Source organism: Cygnus olor, chromosome 12, assembly GCF_009769625.2.
Source record: "Cygnus olor isolate bCygOlo1 chromosome 12, bCygOlo1.pri.v2, whole genome shotgun sequence".
Classification (NCBI taxonomy): domain Eukaryota; kingdom Metazoa; phylum Chordata; class Aves; order Anseriformes; family Anatidae; genus Cygnus; species Cygnus olor.
In genome coordinates, this window is record NC_049180.1 from 19,249,690 (window position 1) to 19,270,647 (window position 20,958).

General features: G+C 35.4%; 1 protein-coding gene across 1 annotated transcript in view; it reads left to right on the top strand.

The window, feature by feature from the left end:
- The window catches only part of ITFG1 (integrin alpha FG-GAP repeat containing 1), a 71,566-nt gene that overhangs the window by 29,837 nt on the left and 20,771 nt on the right, over nt 1-20,958 (top strand). Inside the window, exons 9-10 of the mRNA XM_040571655.1 lie at nt 7,429-7,523; nt 13,933-14,105. Coding sequence (XP_040427589.1) covers nt 7,429-7,523; nt 13,933-14,105 — 268 coding nt within the window. The remainder of the gene's footprint in view (nt 1-7,428; nt 7,524-13,932; nt 14,106-20,958) is intronic.

The following is a 20,958-nucleotide window of genomic DNA, read 5'->3' on the forward strand; positions in this document are numbered from 1 at the left end:
TGTTATTGACAGCTCATTGTGTTTAAACAGTGTAACAGAGTGCCTAGCCTTTGTTCATTTTTCCTTGAAACCGTTCATTGCACTGTGCAAAATGCATTTTGTTGAAAGATTTTTTTTTAAAGTAGACTTTGATTATCCTGCAACTGATGATACCTTAAATACATTGCTTTTATGCCTGCAGAGTTTCATTGCGCTTTTGTAGCTTCCAGTTCGGTATCTCACTTTTCTTTTAGAATCTAAATTTCTTTATTTTTTTCCTCCCCTTCAGAATGTCACATCCTCAGATGCGGTAACTATGTATCACAAGAAAACTTTCAATGATGTATTTTGGTAAATAACATCTTTACTTAGCAATTGTCTTTTGAGCCCTGAATTGTGGAAATGTACTTGAACTCCTGTAGTCAATAAAAGGACTCTTTAAGAATCTTAAGATGCAGGAAGATAATATATCTGCGTTTGAAATACTCAGCATATGAGGAATACTGTTATTACTGTGATCAGTTCATGTGAAAAGATGTAAAAACTGATGGTATTAAAGAATTCTGAATAACCTTATCTAAGGAAGAAGTTGTTTTTGTGATAGACCCACTTGAGTTCATCTGAAACAGGTACATGGAGATACTCCAAGTTAATTGCCACTTGGGTATTGAGTTCAAGGTGCATTGTAGAAAGTGTATTTAAAGGATAAACCTGTCTTGCTTTTTAATTGATGACCAGGAATGCATGCTGTTCAATGATACTTTTAATTTTTCTTAGTCCTATTTTTAAATATCCAGCATCATGACAGTTCTTAAGAAAAAGATCCTGTATTGAGGTTAAGACCATAGCTGTAGCAGTTTCCCCCCCTCATTTGTTAGCACGTGAAAGTTTGATACCACGTGCTTTCTAAATGTGTAACATTAGATAGTTCCAAGCTTTGCTGGTTCTGTTCTTACAATGTGAAATACTTAGAAAAGTAAATTTCAGCATCAACTGCAACAGGAATTTCAGTGCTGACACTTGTTTAGTGTGCAGGTAGCTTCTCATTCTGTTTTTAATTTTATTTCGTGTTTAATCCCTTCTTTTCCTTCTCGGTTTCCAGTTAGTATGTTTAATATGCTCTTCTTTCCATTAAGATAGAAGATCTCACTGGTGAATCAGATGCAGCCTAGAAGTCTTTTTGTGCAGTTTGCTGACATGCTGTGTTTAAATGTTTTTCTTTCCATGGAGATGTTAATACAGATTATTCGGGAGGGTATAGACAAACCTAAAATCAGAATTTTAATGTGAAGGAGTGTGTTATTAGGAGGTTTTTTTAATGTTCACATAACTTTGATTCACCTGTGAAAGCTCTTTACATCTGTCTTTTGAAGTTGTGATTCACATTTTCAAAAAGCAGCTGACATTGATTATTTTAATAATGCGTAATTATCTTAGTAATTTATTATAATCATCTCTGTCATGACCATCTCCTTGAACACCTAAAGGCAGAGAGTGACAAAAGAATTCTAATCATTTTATTACTTCAGAAGATAAATTTAAGATAATCAGCTTTCAAACAAACCTTTATTTTGCTTGAATATCAAACTCAGTTGTACTGGTTGTCTTCTTTTTGCCTGCCCCAGGAGAGTGTTTTGAGTGCTGCTGTAGCAGGATTTTTTTCCTCCTTATTTTCTGTTCTTTAGAACTTTAAATGAAAGGCTCACAAGGAAGAAGAATGAGAACAGTGCAAAGCAGTGAGGGAGAGATGTGAGCAAGCTATGTGCATGGTGAAATAAAAGGCATATGAACGTGCATTAGGATGTATTATATTAAATAGAGATGCCTGATGCTTATTTTGAATTTAAATCAACAGCAGAGAAAAGCTTCTTGGCTTTTATTGTACCATGCTGAGGAAATGTTTTTTCTCACCTTTTTGAAAGGAACTGTGAAGACTGCACTGACAGGAGGTCTATAATAACACAGCCAGTTCACAATGTATATTCTCAGGAGAGAACAGTAGGTGTTGAAGGCATGAGGACTGTGTGGTGTATGAAGTGCCTTGCTTTGATGTAGCATCGGATCCAGAATTATGGAAGCTAGACTGTTCTTTCTGTCTTAACGTGCGTAGTTAGCTTATGTTTATCTCCCAGAGGGGGGGGGAAAAAAGGTTTTTTAATACAACTGGAATAAGTTATGAGTTTATTATAGCAAAAAAAAAATGGCTTTAAAAAAAAAAATTTGGATCATACACCCGCCAACTTTATTGTTTTGCAGCTTGGTTGTAAAATACCACTTTTTAACACCTTTTTCTGTTTTAAAGGAATTTGACTATCTGAATTGAGAAATCTTGTTGCCTGTTTACTTATGTTTAACATATGATAAACATGCTTATTTATAAAGCATCTGTCTGATACATCGTGATTTTGGAAGAAGCTTATCAGGTATAGATCTTTTTTTTCCTTAAAGTGTGGAAGAACATACTTCATTAGCAGTCCTAAGAGGAAAAAAAATCAATTTGGTAGTGCAGGGTTGTATGCTGTCTTCTCTGTTGCAGCGCCTGCTGGCTAGTCAGCCTAGTTACTTTATAGATTTATATTCCTCTTTAGTTATGGAAAGATGAGGGTGGTAAGTTAGTTACCAGACAGAACTGACTGATGGACCTGGGAGTGTGTGTGGTTTTGTTTGCTCTTCATCATAAAGGGTCTATGCTCATTTGGCTGATCATCCAGTTGGTTGATAATGGAAGGGGAAAAATCTAATGGACCTGCTACAGCAATCCCCTAACTGTCAGAGTTGAAACTACACAAACTCCAGTGTCACCATAACAAATTAGGACAGCACAACACCTACATGTAGATGTGCAATTTAGTGAAATGCTCAGGAGGATCAATGAGACCCTCAGAGTAAATGCTGAGACACTGTTTGCTATTTGTGCTTTTGTTTTAAAACATCCGTTTGTTATTGTACGTTAGTATTGAATTTTGAACATACAACACTTTTTAAAAATATCATAGTGTTCTAAATTTTATTTGGGTATTTTTTCTTTCTTCCATTCATATATATTTTTAGAAGAGATGGAAGAGATTTGAGCTGTTTGAACATCTTCAAAGAATTTTCAAGCTTTAGTTGCAAGTAATTTTTCTCATACAATCTATGAAGTCTACTCCCAGTGATCTGCACAATCTCTGTCTTTTGGGTTATTCTTTTTCTGGATTGGAACAGTAGCAGTTTGCAGACATGGAAAGGAGTCTTTGTGCCCATGGCTTTTCATTGAAATGCAGTGAATAGGTAGTTGTAGGTAACAATTCTCATGTGATTCGTAGAAGATATAAGACTGCTAATTTTATCTTTATATATTTTGACATAAATACAGATTTGTAGCTGATGAGTGTGTGGGACTGTTCTTTTTTCATTTCCACTACCTATAAAACCTATAAAGCTTGATTTTTTTTTTTCTTAGCGTAATTCTCTAGTATCACAAGCCAGAGTCATGTGTTGAGAACGTGATAGCTACCAGTTGAGTGTTTATTTTTATGTCAAACAGGCTTTCTTTTAAGATGATTGAAGCTGCCGAAGTACATTGGGAGTCTAGGATATGTTTAAGCACATCTAGTGCTATGAGGTGCATTGGATTTACAAGTAACGTTAACCGTGAGATTTCCAGCAACTTGAACTAAGGTTGGTGAAAATCCATACAGGCACAGAAGGATAGACCAGTAGACTCTAGGAGCTGAGTAATAACAGAATTTCTAGAAGTAAATGTCATGACTGGTTCTAACACCTAATTCCCTTGGTCACTAGTTGCACTAGGATGAAACACGTGTAGTGAAATTTTGCATGTATGGTATTTCTGTACTGTTTGACAAAATGAAGGCATTTCACTGTTTAGACGAAGTATAAATTCGTATGAGCCACTGGGCCACACAGAAACACATGCAAACTACATGCAGCCTTACAAAGGTAATATTGTTGGCACAGCTATCAAGAAAATGCATACTTGTGTTTAAATATTAGTAGATCCTGTATGTAACTAAGGGAATTTCTTCTCATGTATAACTCTGAACTAAAGCTGTGTCCAATTTTATTTACATTTGTATCTAAGCTAATTTGGAAATGGCTAATGTTCATAAAATGTTCAAATAAGCAGTCAAGATCTCCTAAAATGTATAGAAATGAATGTTGCACTGGTGGTGACTAAAATGAGGTTCCCAGAAAGAAAGAATTTTTATAATGGTCACATTTATTAAAAAATAAATAAATAGAGCTTGCAATGTGGATGTCAGGTTTAGCTGGATGTAGGTTGAAGTACATTATTAACTGATGTTATGCGGAGTGTTTTTTCCTTGTCTTTTAATCTGTAGCTAGTACAGCTTATTTCAGTTTATCTAATGAGCTCGTCCAGCCATTATCACCAACGGTGTATTCATTAGTAAACCCAAAAGAGCTTCATATGTGTGTTTTTTTCACCTATGAAAACCTAATAGAGCTGGAGCAAGTGTGCTAATGATACTCCTTTTTCATTTCTGGCTTCCTCCTCCTTTGTGGAGGAATTTAAATTCAAGATTAGAGTTTAAAAAAAAAAAAAGATGTTTATTTAAATTGAGAATTAAACCAAGCATGAAGATGAGACGAGTTATCATTATAGGTCCAAGATAGGTTAGTTGTTACAGTGAGATTGAGTTCTTTGAGCAGCTCCTGGGGTATTTTCATGTGGTTTTCAAGATCTATAGAGTTGTGCAAAAAGCTGGAATTTTAGCTGGCACTTCAAGGTATGAAATCAAGGTAGGAAGCACAAAGATTAAGAATCAATTTTCTTTCAAAAGTGGAAAAGTTGCTGGATCCATTTGTTGTTTCCACATAGTGCCTTTGGACAGACTTCAGAAATACTGGAAACATTGTATTTCTAGTTATTGCGGATCAGGACAGTGTAAAATGGCAATATGAAAACTGGAAAATGAAACATTCTTCTCTAATTTGGTGCTTAGGGCTGGTTTGGGAGGAGGTGTTTTTTTTTTGGGGGGGGGAGGATTTTTTTGCAAAGATTGAGGCAAGATTTGCATTTAAACGTAATATTAGCCAATATTCTGGGTGGGTTTTATCCTTATTTCTATTTTGTTAAAAAACATAACATTTCACTAATCATTTACAGCAGTTATCACTTTTGACAAATCTGAGTTTTCTTCAGAAAATGACTTTTGATTAAATAACCGTAATAATAAAAGAAGAATCTGTGCATTTTAAGAGAAGGGTTAGAAATAAAAACTAGAGAAGAAATAAGAGATAATAGTGTGACAGACATGAAGAATGCTGGGCTTTCCTTCTCTTGATTGCTGCTTTTCTGTAAGACAGTATTTAACTAATTGTAGGTTTTCTTAAACTACTCTGCTACGGCTCAGAAGATATTCTCACTTCATTGATGTCCTATTTCCAGCTATATTCTCATGGTTGGCACTTCACTTGATGCCTTTTAAGCTGCGTTTGTTTTGCGTGCCCTGCAGTGTGAATATGTACCTTGCCTTTTTTGGTTTGTTTTTGGATGAAAGATAATGGTAGTGAAGCTCTCAATGAGGCAGCTTTATCAAGTGCTCACTATGATGTACACTGTAAATGTTACAAATGTTTGTTGGGAAGTTAGACACTTAATTGTTCCAGCTTTCTTTTGCTATGTTTTTCATGGTCATTGTTGAAGTCAGCGATAATGGGCACAGTTCTTATTCATGGTACATAAAACATTAATTCTGAATAACTATCCTGCTTTAATTGTTTTACTTGAATGATGCAGGAAGAAAACTGCTTTATAAGTTGGTGCTGATTTCAGACCTGTCAAATTCACTGGTTGCTATGTTAATTTCTCTGTTCAGTGGTAATTTACTTTCTCATCTCTTTGGTTGCTGACTTACTGGACTTCTACCTAGGCTAACTGACATCCTAAATTGTTTGTACTTGATAACAGAGCTGCGATAATAATTTAGGAGGGTTTTTGCTGTGAGATAAAATAATACTTGAGGCAGATGGCATGTAGAAAGCCACTGAAGGTGGTGGCTCAGCTTTATCACTTGGAGGTATTTAGGGAGGTCTGATATTTTTACAAGTCCTTCTGCCCCTTATGACCCAATTTTCCATCTCCCAGCTTCCTTACGTAATAAGGGAGGTACCTACAAATTTTAACTATGTATGGATGTATATACTAAAAGGTGGTTCGTCTTCATAGAAATATAATTTGGTAAGCTGAGGCATCGTTTATTATGGTATAGGTTAGGTATGACAAAACGTTTTGGTTGTGGTCAATAGTGTATTGGGAAATAAGTAAGGGATTCAGTAACTTTTGAGGGTGATCTAGTGTTTTGGCTTTTAGTGCTTTTTTTTATATTAACTAAGGAGACTTTTTAAAGCAACTGTAAAAAATCCACTTAAATATTAATACCAAGCTGCTCAAAACCATATGGGCTATAGGGCAATTTGAAAAGATGAATTTTGCATTACAGTTTGAGCCTTGATTTCATAGCCTGGAAAAGCAAATTCTCTGAAGCTTTTATGAGTTGGGGCATAGCATCTCTCTAGCAAGTCTAGTTTGGCATATATGGTTATAATCAGGACTTGCAGCACTAGTCATTAACGCAGCAATTCTAGCTTCTCGCGGGCTGCTTACATTCAACTGCCTCACTGTTCTTTCTCAGCCCACACAAGGTAACTTGTGGTAGCTTGGGAATATTCAAGGCAGGGCTGCAAAATGTGAATGTGGGGATTTCTCCTGGAGTAGATAACGGAAAATCATTTTATTTCTCATTATATGCTCTGTGCATCAGAATTCTGGATGCAGTTAGACATTGCTTGTTTAAACATGTAGAAGGTCATTATTCTCCTAAAGGTTTTGGAAATACATGTGCTAGAAGAGCTTTCTTAATCTGTGATTTAGTCAGATTTACCTAGTTCTGTAGGCCTGGAATTTATCAGCCATTGAGTTAGTCAACCTTCCAATGTTGTGGGTTTTTTTTTGTTTTTTTTTTTTTTTTTTACCTTTTAGTATAGATTAACATAGTACATGTGAGCTCATGACTCTTTTTAGTCTTCCTGACAGCGCAGAAGTTTAAAATTGGTTCCAAAAATTGGATTAGCTTGTATGGTAGATTTGTAATGGTAGATTAAAGAGTAATTTTCTTCCCAGCTAAACACAGGGACTAAGTAAATTAATAAGCGTTTACTCTTCTAAATATAATACATTATCATCAGATATAAAATTTAAAAGTTCCTCTATACTGTGGATCGAGATGAAAATACTCAAAGATAATCCTCAAACAAAAGATCGATGATATCTTTTAGATGAGAGATTACAAAGGTAAAGGATTTTTTCAATGTCTAGTTTATTTGCAAGAGATAATTAACTGAACATTTTTAATGTGAAAAAATAGACCAAAATAAAGTTTCTGATTTTGCAAATACACGTTGACCATCTTTTTTCTTTGGCAGATGGTGATGGACAAAGTGAACATTTGTTACCAGTCTGTGAAGACCAAGCATGTCAAAAAAGTGTCATCTATTTAACTAAGCTAGGACTGGATCAGGTATTGTGACTTTTGGAATTGCAAAGACAAAGGAAAATACTGTGTTTTATGAATAAATACGGTATAGAAAATAACTTTTTTCTGAAAAAGCAAATTTCTCCACCTGTAATGATATTATGTAAGATGTTTTTATGTAGGTATGTATTTATTATCTAGCTCAAACTATGGTTTTGATGGAAAGTAAAGTAACTCAAGATCTAGTAATGTATCCATTTCAGCTTTCTAATCTTGGCAATTCTATACTTACAAATGCATGTTTTCCCATGCTCACAGGTTTTCGTTTTGTTTTTTAAATTGCCTGTTTTCTGTGTTCACAGGGGAATAGATTATAGTGCTGCTGGATACACAGCATTACAGTGGGATTTGATTTACAGGTCATAGCATGTGCATACAGCAAGTAGATGATTAGTTTGCGATGCTTGCTTTGCTTTCTGGTCAAAAGGAAGAACACTGACTTGTTAAGCATGTCACATTGGTTATGTTACTGTAACATGCTGCTTGCATTTCGCATTTCACTTTTGAGTAGTTCGGGTGCTCTTTGTCAAAAGACATTGTCCTTCAGCTCTAAATTTAGTTCCCTATTCTTGATAATATAAGAAGCAAAAGACATTTGATGTTTTCTGCTCAAGTAAATTTGAGACAAATATTCCAAATGAAAGTAAATTCATTGTGGAAAATGAACCACACACAAATACCATGTACCATTGATGGGTACCAAGCTGTTACTTGATGGTGGTGGGTGGCTTATCAGTGGGATAAACAAAAGCTGTATGGTATGTTATTTATTATATGTTTCTGGAAGGAAGTGATTTAGTAATGTGTAGATGAAGGTGTGGAGCAGTTTACATAATATCAGAATTTTGCCAAAGTTGAGTCTTTTATTGTAGCGTGCTCTGAAGTAACATTGTATGTAGACAGTTTTCCTGTTCCTTCATAATTTCATTTTTTTGATAGAGGTCAACTATTTATTTAATAACACATTAGATTTCTAACACACTATTTTTGACTGTCTCAGTATATTTAATTTAGCAATTACACTAATTTCAATTTTAAAATAGTTTCTAAGATAATGATCTTTGAGTTTAAAAATTAACAGCTGAATATTGTCATTTTATTTTAGGAAGTGAAGAATCCAACAGATTCTCATCCTACTAGAAAAAAAGCATTAAGAAGTATTAAGGTTTACCTAGAAACTTCAAAGCAATTTTTCTTGCATATTTTTAGAATGACTTTCTAATTAAAAATGACAATATCAAATGGCAGACAATAATGACTTGTTCTGATCTAACCTTTTTTAAAAAATTATATCTTGCATTTTCTTTTCTTGTATTCCGACTCATCTAGAAGTGATGGAGCTTTTTCTTCTAAACCATTTTAACTTTCCCATTATGAAAAAGTGAGAAAATGTCAGTACCTTCATTCATGTCTACAGTTTTTCCCATATGTTGCATGTTTTCTTCAGGTAGAAATCTATTCAAACATCTTGCTTCCCATTTTTATTTGGAAGTGAAATGTTTTAATTTCATTGCATTTGGTCATCTATGAGATCAACTGACCCAACTTCTGATATTTGACTAAATGAATTAATCTTTGTGAGAATTGGTAAATATAAACTTTGTGGCAACAGACCAAGATAAATGCTCTTTGTTTAATTAATAACTTTACAGTTTCAGAGAAGTAATAAGCCCTTGTGGTGCAGAATATATTGAAACAAGGAGATGGTATCCTGTGTGTGACAGCTAGATAACTATCTGGAATCTATGGGAAACAGATTTCAAGTCTATTATGGAAAAAGTAGAAGATGCTACATATCCATAATTTCTGTTCAGTTTTTGTTGTAGGGTTTTGTGGGAGTGCTTTTGGTAGTTACAAATTTTTGAGAAAATTACTTATCTCAGATCTTAAGGATAATAAATTACATGACTGTCTTTAAAAAAAAAAAAAGAAGAAAATCTTGTGGTAACTGGAGGTGGTTTTGTCCTTCGTTGTCACAACAAACAAGCAGTGATATTTGATGAATAGAAATGAAAAACAGTTAATGTGGTTTTCTTGTATTGTGGGATAGACTGAGATGAAACGTGATATTGTGGGATAGATTGAGATGAAATACATATCTGTAGAATTTGTGGTTCTGAGCAGTTATGCTATGAGGAGGCATTCAGTGGCATGTCAGGTTTTGGAGTTGTTGGTCTGGTAAGATCTTGTTTTGTTTGACAGCTGTCAGTCTATGGTATATTTCCTTCTTGTGCTGTGTGTGGCATAGCTGGATGGTTACTTGGAAAGCCAAGCAGATCTAAGAGAATTATTTCAAATTTCAAGGATGAAATTCTCTCACCACAGGTTATATTTTATTTAACCATTTAATCTTCAGAAGTATTAGAAATATCTCAGGTAAATTTCCTTCTTTTGGATGATGAGGCCAAAGGACAGGCCAAAGAATTGAATACGAGTAACTTAAGGAGATACAGACCTACTAGAAGTTTGAAAGAATGTGAATGTTTCCACAGCAACAGAAGAATTGCAGTCAGATCTGAACTAGAATCCCATATGCTGTTTCAGATTGTAGCTGGTATTGGGACACCTTAGACTTCTTGAATTTCATGTGCAGTAAGCTGCAGACTAACTTGCTGATTTAGATCTCATTTAGATTCTGAAAATCAGACTGATCTCTCCCTGAAACTTGTTTTAAAGTCCCTGGTAATGTGTATTGTAGAAACTGTAGGTATTGTGATATTCTTAGAGATGACTAATCTTTCTCTTAATTTTGTCTAGTATTCAGTATGACTTTATTTTATTTGTTTCCTGAGGCAAACAGTATCATTTCAGTCCTTTAATTTAAGAGTTTCTTTGTGAGCATTCTTATAACCTTAGTTCTTATAGCTGTGAACCTTCTTATAACCTTTCTCTATACAATAGAAAGAGTACAGCTTTATTCCTTTTATAAATACAGCAGCTGTGGTGTAGAACATAGCAATGCATCCTATAGCAAACCACAGGTCTTTCTGGTGTCATTCTGTAGGCTAGACATGTATCCAACAGTACTGATTATCAGCTGTAGTTTGTCATTGTAAATAGTTTTTCTTGGTTCCTCTGCAACAGTTTAAAGGTGGGGAGGGGGGATTGCAGTTGATGTAATTTTTCATTAATCCCAGATTATGCAAGATCCCCACATCTCTGGATTGTTTGTCTTTCTCAAAGCAGCTACGAGTCTCTGAGCCATGCTCTTGTACTGAAAATATGACTTACTGCTTTAGTTATTCTCTTCTATGTTGCTAAAGTAATGCTGGGGATTATCATCTTCTGGGCTTTGGACACCATAAGTTAATGGTGTAATGTATGGTGGTGTTTTGTGTTGTTTTTTTTTTGCAGTGGTGGCTACTCAATTGTATATGGAATTCAGGTGACCTTCATATGCACTGAAAACCTAATGCCTCCTGAAATTACTGGATTTATTCTTTATGTACAGCTGAGCTATAATGCATGCAGACAGCAGAAGGGGAGCCCCTAGGAAAAAGGACTTCTGTTGCTGTGGCCAGTTCTGTCAGGTCACTCTTGATCTTCGTATAGGATGCTATATAGTGCCCCTTGCAGAAAGGAGGGGAAACCCTGGCATTTCCAGGGAAGGTAGTAGCCGGGAACGGACTACCAATTTCCAAATGCTTTCTCACTCACAGCAGACTCCGTGCCTGTGTTACATGGTCTGGAATTGGGCAGCTGGCTGGATGGGCTAATTGTTCGTAATAGGTTTCCTGGCCAAAGCTTAAAAAAATACGAGATGTGTTATCCCCATATTTTTGGTTCAAAGGGCAGGCTCTAGAGCAAGGGAACTGTGTTTCCTAATGTATAGAATAACGTGGACTCAGAGAGAAATGAACCCTTTTTGAGTTAGGTGGGGTAAGTGCAAAAAATTTTTAAATATCTTTAAGTACTTGAGATCTTTTTCAAAGTGAAAAAGAAGCCGTGTTTTCACAGGGCAATAAAGCATTCTGTCTACTACTTGATGAAAAACAAATATTTGAGGAGTTTGAGAATGGATTTTCAAGCACTTAAAAATCATTTTAGTTTATAACATTGTTAATTGAAGGAATATATAAATGTTTTAATTATATCAGTGCAAGTATTTAATGAAATTTAACGTAAAGGCAAAAGTAAATCCTTCTCTGAATTAATTTTATGTATTCATTTAAATTTTCTTTTAGATATATTAACTCTGTTTCTCAATCTTTTTTTCATCTTAGGTAGGTAAGAGAAAAAGCATGATGAGACTGCAAGAAATAGCTTTGTGTGTCCTCATTATATCCCACCTATTTCTGTCTTTCAGTAAGAGGAAAAAAAATGGTTTTAGTCTTTTTCCTATTAAGCTTCATACTTGCTATTATAACTTTTAAATAATTGTCTGGGTTAACAAATTCAAAAGTAGTAGCAGATTTATATTGTTGACAAACCTATTTTTTTCTGCCTTCTGTACTGAAATACGTCCTAAGCAACATGAACAATTAATCTTGCATTCCATTACTCAGTAATAGTTACAGGAGAAATATACAGAAAGAGTTTCACCATAAATGTGTATTACTCTGTGAACTTAAACTGTCAGAATAAATTATGCATGGTACCAAAATGTGTCCTTGTTACAGATTGAACAAGACTAATGTTTTGAAATGTTCTACAACTGCCGTTATAAAAAGTCCCGCAACTGGTTCAGTAAGATGCGTAGTGATGTTTAGTAGCAATAGGTGGCTTTTGTTGTACTCACCTGTTGCTTTGTTTGCATATTACTGTAGCCTTTATAATAGTAAAATTGTTTTTTATGAATCGTTTTCTGAGTAGAGTTTTAAAAAAAAAAAAGGTAAAAATTCAGGTTTACTCCTAAAATTTCTTTTTGAATTTTTTTCTTTAAAATACTATTACCGTACACAGCAATATTTAGAAGGTATATGATAAATATAATTGGATTTCATTGCAATGGCAGTTTTTATTTTGCATGCAATCATTAACACAGTGTTTCATGGTTCTGTTTCCAATTAGTTTTTCAAATTTACTGTACTTTGCAGTAATATTTCAACTCTTCTGTATGACAGGGAAGTGCAAAGTCTAACACTGAAATTTTCTCTCAGGTTGAGTCTTTTCCTTTCCTTTTTTTGTCCTTCTTGGATTCTTCAAACTTTCAGCAGCTAACAGTAATTAAATAGGTATACGTATGCTGGGGGGAGGCAAGAGGGTAATATGACCAAGTATGTTTAAATTAAACTTTGAGTTCTCATCAGTGGTGTGTTATGGATCATCTTAGCAGTTCAAATGTTGCAAGTTACACAGGCAGGCACACAGTATATGCACATCTGGCAGAACTGTTCTAGGTTTCTAAGCTCTCTGTGATAACCAGATAAATTTGACCTTAGTGCACTTCTTAAAAAAAAAAATCGGGGGGGTTCTCATGTTCATGTGTAATCTCAAGACAGGTCCAAGTGTCACAGACAATTGTCATGTGGCTGGAATGTTGTTGGTTGCTGGATTGTGCTAATGAGGGAGTCTCTCCACAGCAGGAAACAATGCTGTCAGGGATCTCATTCTGGTTCCTGAAATTGCTAAATTAAGGCTTGGGTGAGAGACGTTGAAGATGCTGTTAAGTGCTGTTGACATTGCTGATAGTGATCCTTTAGGATGGCACCCTTCTGTTCTTTTGAGGATGTTGTCAGTTAGCTGACACAGAAAATTACTTCTGGCTTTAAAAATGGCACTGATTTTTTTTCTGTAGAATTGAAATGTTAACCCTCATACTTCAATTTCATACCGACTTGTGAAATTACTTTGATTTTAATTAAGATAAATTCCTATTTAGCCCCTCTGCAGCTCTTCGTGGAAAGTAAGTACGGAGACATTCTGTTTCTTGTCCTGGAGAAATTGAAATTGTACTTTGCACTTCCTTTGTATTTTCACAGATTTAATGAGAGTGTACCCCTCTTCCAGTTTTAATGCTGCCTATTGCTTGCAATTTTAGACAAAAAAAAATCACTAAGGATCTGAAGGCCTGATAGTTTAGGTGTGGCTACTCTTAAAAAAAAAAAAAAAAAAAAAAAAAAATTACAGGCAAGCATGAATTTCAGTAAAGTTTTTCCTGAATATTGCTATACACTAGATGCTTTCTAAAAACACGTCCTTTATTCTTATAACCTTATCTAGTTTTTTTTTGTTCTGGAAAAATTTAGTACCTAGAAAAGGTTTCCTATTAAAACAGTCATTTGGTGTCAGAGTTGGGAAATAATCCTTAGTTCCTCTTTGGAAATTCATAAACCATTTCAGAATTGTGATGCAGTATAGACCTGTCAGCCGTTTTAAATAGAATTGGGTGGGTTTAATACATAAAATGTATTTCCTTACCTATCTGTTCTGTTCTTTTTTTTCTTTTTTACAGTGGATTCCAGTCTTGCAAGACTTCAAAAATAAAGACACGGTTTGGGGCTTTGTACCACATCAAACTGACAAAACTACATCAGAAGTTACATTTCCAATTACCCTTCATATTGGAGATTACAATATGGATGGCTACCCAGATGCTCTTGCTATATTAAGGAACACATCTGGAAGGTGAAGTATATGTAAACCTAGAAGTAAAGACCATTAAATGGTTGTACAGTCATCAGTCATATAGATTACTAAATCTTAGCGCATTTTAGTGTGTAGTGAAGTACTTTGTGGACTTTTTATTAACTTTCCTTGTATTTCTTTGCTCCTACTTTTTTGTTCATCTGGATGTTTCATCTACTTTCTTGTCATCAGAAAGAGATGGCAATACCTTTCTGTGCTCCAGCAGTTTGATCTTGATCTGCTGAAATCTCTCAAGTTTTTTGAGGTGTCTTGCCCACTGATTCCTTTTATGGAGGACCAAGCAACCAGTTATTTAAGATGAAATCTCACTTTTTTAAAAGGTTTTTTAGTGTCATCTGTGCTTAAGTGATCAGAAAAGCCAGTACATTCTGCAACTTCCATAAGACTGGATGCTCCATTTATAATAGCTGGGATTCATTTGCTACTTAGTTTGTCATCATTCATGATTTATTGTAGCTGAGGCAACAGAATTAGGTTATGCTCATAAATGTAGAAATCAATTTGACTTTTTTGACTATTGAATTGTGCATTGGAAAGTGATATTTGTGTCAACAGCAAAGACTATGTATTTTTTCAAGGTACAGTGGAGAAGAATCTTCTCTTTTAGAGAGAGAATAGCTGCAATAAAACATGGTGATGAGAACCACTGCTGAAGACAGGTCTTCCAACTTCAGTCTGTTAATTCTCACTACAGCTCTGTGATCACTAAAATTACTTAAAACCTATTAGGCAGGTGTCCTGTGTTTGGCTGGGATAGAGTTGATTTCCTTCCTAGTAGCTGGTATGGTGCTGTGTTTTGGATTTAGGATGAGAACAATGGTGATAACACTGTTTTAGTTGTTGCAGAGCAGTGCTTGCACTAAGTCAAGGACTTCTCAGCTTCTTGTGCTGCCCTGCCAGCGAGGAGGCTGGAGGTGCACGAGAAGCTGGGAGGGGACAGAAACAGGACGGCTGACCCAAACAGGCTGTTCCATACCAGATGGTGTCATGCTGAACAACAAAATAGGGGAGTTGGCTGGGGGAGAGGTGATTGCTCAGGGTCTGGCTGGGCATCGGTCAGCAGGTGGTGAGCAATTGTATTGGGTATCACTTGTTTTGTATATTATTATTTTTTTCTCCCTTCCGTTTCTGTCCTATTAAGCTGTCTTTATCTCAATCCATGAATTTATAGCCTTTTTCAGATTCTCTCCCCCATCCCACAGAGAGGGGGAAGACTTGAGGGGCAGGTGAGCGAATGGTTTTGTGGTGCTTAGCTGCCTGCTGGGTTAAACCATAACAGCATGTCACAGACAGAAAATATGTTGTTAGTAGAATATATACCCCAGTGCTTAAATCCTTAGAGAAGGGAAATAAATGATTCTAGTCTTTCCTATTAAATTTGTCAGTGTAATTTTTCTTCTCTTTTATTCTTCATTGTTTGCTTTCCCAATGCTTTGTCTTGCTACAATCTGGTGTTACAGCAGGTGTAGTGATCCGAACTGGGAGAGTATTGTACATCAAGGAGTTAGTGATCCACATAACAGTTGACCTGAGTACATGCCTCTGCTCTTCTGCACATATCACTTGGCTGCAGGATAAACTTAGCCAGCTAATCATAATGGAGAAGCCTGTAGGCAGCTTCCACTTGGCATCTGGTGATGATGCCACTGGCATGTCCTTGTCTTTACCTTGAAGCAGCATGTTTTCGTGTGAACATCGTTTTGCTTGATGGTAGAAATGAGTAGAATTGTTTACTTCCAAGAAAAATGTAAAAGAGCTCTTCAAACTTTTAATGCCAGTGAATCTCACTATGAACAGGGTATGCACAGCATGTGCCCTGACTAGAGGTCTTGCTGATACTGTACAGCTTGGATTTTCCAGCACCGGATTATCTATGCTATCCACTCTTCCTTCCTCACATAATCTCCCATAAAAGGTATTTTAATCAATACCCTATTAAGTCTCAACCTCTTTCTTATTGGGATCTATGATGAATACTTGCATTTGTGCATTACAGGGAAAAATTAAGCCTCTGTCACAGGTGTATTTAGTATCTTCCTCTGTATAGTGTTGTGGATGAGCTTGGGTACGGATTCATAGTTTGAATTAATACTCGATAAGGAAGAGAACCGAGGAGCTCACTATATAGTGTTTAAAAGAGTATACAGCAAGAAGTTAGATGCTTAAGTTAGAATCAATCCAGATCTTCCAGTGATTGTCTAAACATGAGTCACCCACTGACATTTTTGTGTTGGAGTTCTTTATGTGCACCTGCCTAAAAACATTTCTAAAAATGACCCAGTTTGAAGAGCTACGTGCTTGTATTCTGCCTACACGAAGTTGTGATTCAGAGACTGAGCAGCTGAGCTCTGCCACTGTATTTCTGAGCCCTAAGATAACTAGTGCAGCAGCCTTTGAGCCTTAACATAACTAGCACAGCAGCTGGTTTGGTTTTGCCTTTTTTTTTTTTTTTTTCCAAATATGGCAGAGAAGAAATTGATGCAAGTTCTGGGCAGTAACAGCATAGGCAAAGTTAAAGCACTCAGTCCCTGATTGTTGGGTTTGTGTTTTTTTCTTCATAGCCTTGCTCAGTTGGGAGTTTGCATCTTCAGTTCAGCAGTCATTGAAAAAAGACTATAAAAAGTCTAGAGAGCAGACTGGAACCAAGGTCTTTCCTTTTCCATTGAAATACTGAGGCATTTAAAATGCTAAGTTGTTCTTGTCCTTTGTTTTTTCTAAAGCCCCACAAATCTTTCGGTTTCTGCTGTACTATAAGCTATCTCTTAGCGTGTATCATGATGGCTAGGACACTTTGAAAGAAGACTTATGGAGTTCAGAGGGTTTTTTTCAAAGTTTTTATCTTTTAATATTACTAGAAGCCTCTGTTGTCTGGATGGCGTATACTTAGAGTAATGTAATATGTCAAAGGTTTAAATAGTTTATAAATAGTTACTCCTATGAAAGCCCAGGAAGTTACCTGTCTCACAGCAATGGATTACTGTGGTACACTTTTGTCTTTATTCTCCTTGCTTTTGAAATTATTTATTCCATTGGGTGTGTCTTAAACTTGTTTTGAAACTTGACTTCAAAATTGAGTGACATAGTTAGGCATAAGGACTTGAAAGTACTGGCAGGTGATTTGACAGGCCGTTCAAAGGAGGGTTCAGAAAACAGAGGAAGTCTGGCAAAAAAAAACAAATAAATATGTTGTGTGTTAACACAGTATTTTCCCTGTATTTGTTGAAAGGTAATGGAAACATTTTCTGTAGTGACTATCAAATGTCACTTTCACAGTACTGTAAATGCATTGTTTCTGAGAAACATAAGCAAATGCTTCCTTTTTAAAATTTGTAACTGGGTCAGAGAGAATTAAAAGTGTGGGACTTAAATTAAAAGCTCTTCTTAAATTAGATCAAGTTAAAATGAAAACCTTATTTAATTGAATTTAAACACTTCTGGATCAAGCTTTTTATTTCTTTCTTTTAAGCTTTTCATGCTACATCTACAGATCTAATTTCAGTGATTGATTACTGTGATTAAATGATAAAAGCATTTTTGTGAACTCTTGACCTCAATCTGTGTCATAGTATAGAAGGCCTAGCTTCCAGTTGCTGTCTGTAACTTAAAGAAATTAAAGGAAGCAGAAGCCATTTTACTAATCTGAAAATATACTGATATTTGACAATGGAAGAATACGACTAAAATCAATTCTATTTTTATTATAAATCTGGAAAGGACTTTCAGATTTATTTATTTTTTAATTCCTATAGAACACTGAAATAAAAACATTTATCATTCTTGGGGATAACTTCAGTTTACTGTCCTTCCAGGTGATTAATAGCTTCAAATACTCGTAGAATTGCCATAAGACCAGTCTTAGATCTCCTGTCATATTCAGTTGGTTTTCAGTAAGGGCATGCAATGTTCTGACAGCATGGATACATTCCTTATTAACAGCGACAACAAAAAAAGGAATCACTTGTAGTTGCAAGTGTGGTGGGGGTTTGAACTCCAAGGGTCTATGAATTCGAACAGGTGAGAATGCTGCATTCAGTCAGATCTAACGTATTTGTCTGTCCATTGCGAATTCTTTTAACTTGAGTCAAAACCTGCACATTAGAATTCCAGTCTACAGGTTTTTCTTTAGGTTACACACATGCATGATTTTTTCTTCCCACTAGTTATGACTATATTAGAATTTGTGTATGTATATAAAATAGTAATAGGTAAAGGGCTTTTACCAGTGGTTACTGATTGGTTCATCTCTACTTACTATCTTATCTAAATTAATTCATTTTTTTTTCACATGCTGTTTTTAAATTCACTCTGGCAATATTGGAAGTCTAACTACTTCATCGGAGTCTATAATGCTTATCTTTCGTTCAGCCACATAACTAGATGAAATAATTTATTTAACTGCTTGTTTCCCAAGTAGAATACTAATAATTGGCATCTAGCATTGCAAACACATAATCCAGGAATCATTTTTTCAATGAGGCTTCTACTCAGAGGGAATGCTTTTCACAGGTTAAATGAAGTAACGGTATAGATGGAAGTTTAGTATCTATCTCGCATACTGGCGACAAATAGCAGTACAGATTGAAACTTGGAACTAATCAAAAACTGTATGTGAACAGTTGAATGAAAAACTTTAAGTATAACACACTTCTGCAAAGTTCTCCAGACACTCATGCACAGTTTTAAATAAATGTGTGTGTATTAATCCTTTGCATGAGTCTACTTAAAAGGACTCTCATTTGACCAAATCATCTCTTCCTAAATCATTTTTAGTCGTCACTTTCAGAAACAGGGTTGGATAAAGAACTTCTTTAAAATGTAGAAATGATTGACTGTAGATGAGCAGTTTTAAAAATACAGGCAATTTAATTTATTCTAAATGTCTAGAGTAAGATATTAGTTGTTTAGATGTCCCCTGTATAACAGTAGATGGCATAGCCTAAAACTGATGGAATGAGAGTTGTATGAAATTAAGCAGTATATATTTAATTGTAATTGTGAAGTAGCATGTTAAAATAAAACTGAGATAAATCTTCAGTCTGTCTTTGGTGTTAAGCCATGTTTGTAGTAATTCAGTCTTACTAGATTTAGCTTTGCTGCATGTGGCCTTCAGTCAGAAGGTTCCAATCTGTAGACAATTCTATACTTCCTGAGCATCATTTGTAAGTTGTTTCAGATAAAGTTCTGCAGGTAGTACACTAGTTGGTGAGACTGTGTACACAATGGTGTGAATATAATAGTAAATGTTTAATAAACATTAAAAGTTCAGCAAGTATCCGGTTAAGGGTGATTATGCTAGTCTTAATACGCAGTGCAAAAGAACTCTGAATTCTTGGTATTTAAGCTGATTTTTTCTCCATTGTCTGTTACGCATTTTTGTAGCACATGAGCATTGATTTATGGTTTTATCATTTTAACAGTCTGTGTTTTCCTATAGGCTTTAAGGGACATTGGTTTGTCATTTTAAGTATATGTTGTTGATTTCTACTGTTACAGGTAGATTTTTTTTCTGACTGTGTGAATCTCCTTCAAAATTTGGTTCAAAATAACAAGGTCATGAATTTGCTCTTGGTAATCATAGCATGAAGTAGAAATAAAATACAGAGGAAGATGCTTTGATTCTGGTAATTGTAAATTAATTAAAGCCCTAAAAAAGCATAAGGAATCAATTAGCAGCCCACAGGCCAAATCCAGTCCTCAGGAGTTCTTCCAAGAAAGAACTGAACAGCTGATGGAGGCAGTAAACAGCTGATGGCTCTTCCCTTTGCAAACAGCCAGGCACTGCAACTTCTCCTGTTGCTGTAGCCTTTCAAACAATGGCCCCCAACCAAGGCTTCCCCCTCCCGTGCTGAGACATGGCACGGGGCAGCTCCCATATCAGCACAGCCCAGGAAGTGGCCTGGAATTGAGGATCAAGAGAGATAAAATGTGGCTAGCAGTTACTTGGACTCTGTTTTGAATGTTGTATATACATCTTATGCCAAGATGATGATAAAGAGAAATTGAAACAATTTGCTTAGCTTGAGTTGTCACACCTTAATTTTATAGTTGGTTAATTTGACATACAATAAGAATGTGAGCACTTAGCAATTTCAAGTTATGGTTATGAGTTCTCAGGTTCAGATAATACAATGCCTTAAATATTGTAGATCACCTAATTTGATTTTTAGCTAGACATTAATTCTATATATTCATGCTTTTAACATTGACATTGTAACAAGTGGGTTGTTCAGATTAAGGCTCAGTCAAATGCAGGCGTATGGCAGAGAAATAGAGGCCTATTCTTTGTTTTTCAAAGAAGCTCAAGAAATGTGATTATAAGGTTTTGAGGAAGATATTTAAATATCCCATTTGATTTTTTGATAAATCTTACAGTGAACAAAATCCTATGTTATTCCCATTGTAGATCTTGAAATACTAACTTGACATTGTGCAAAGAAACTATTACTACATTGTCAGAAATATTTTTTCCTCAAGGTGAATGTTTTGCCTTCCTCTCCTTCTGAAAAGGATGGTGCAGAAATATGAGTATTGTGGGATATGATTCTTATTAGAAGCAAATTACGTGAAATATTCCATAGAAACAAAAACTTTCCTAAGGAAAAAAGCTGAAGTTACTGTGACTGTATCCTGGAGGCCTTGGATGCTGTTAAGATATGGAAAAACACCTTTTTGTCACCTTCTGGAATGGCATTATGTTCAAGGTCATAATGAAGAAGTGTTTTTGGTAATTGCCCTAGGCTCTGACATGCTTAGCTAGTTTTGCTGCTAGCTAGCAGCAGTTGGCTGCTCCATTTCCTGGCTCTGCCCCCGGAAAGAGAAGAGGAAACTTCAT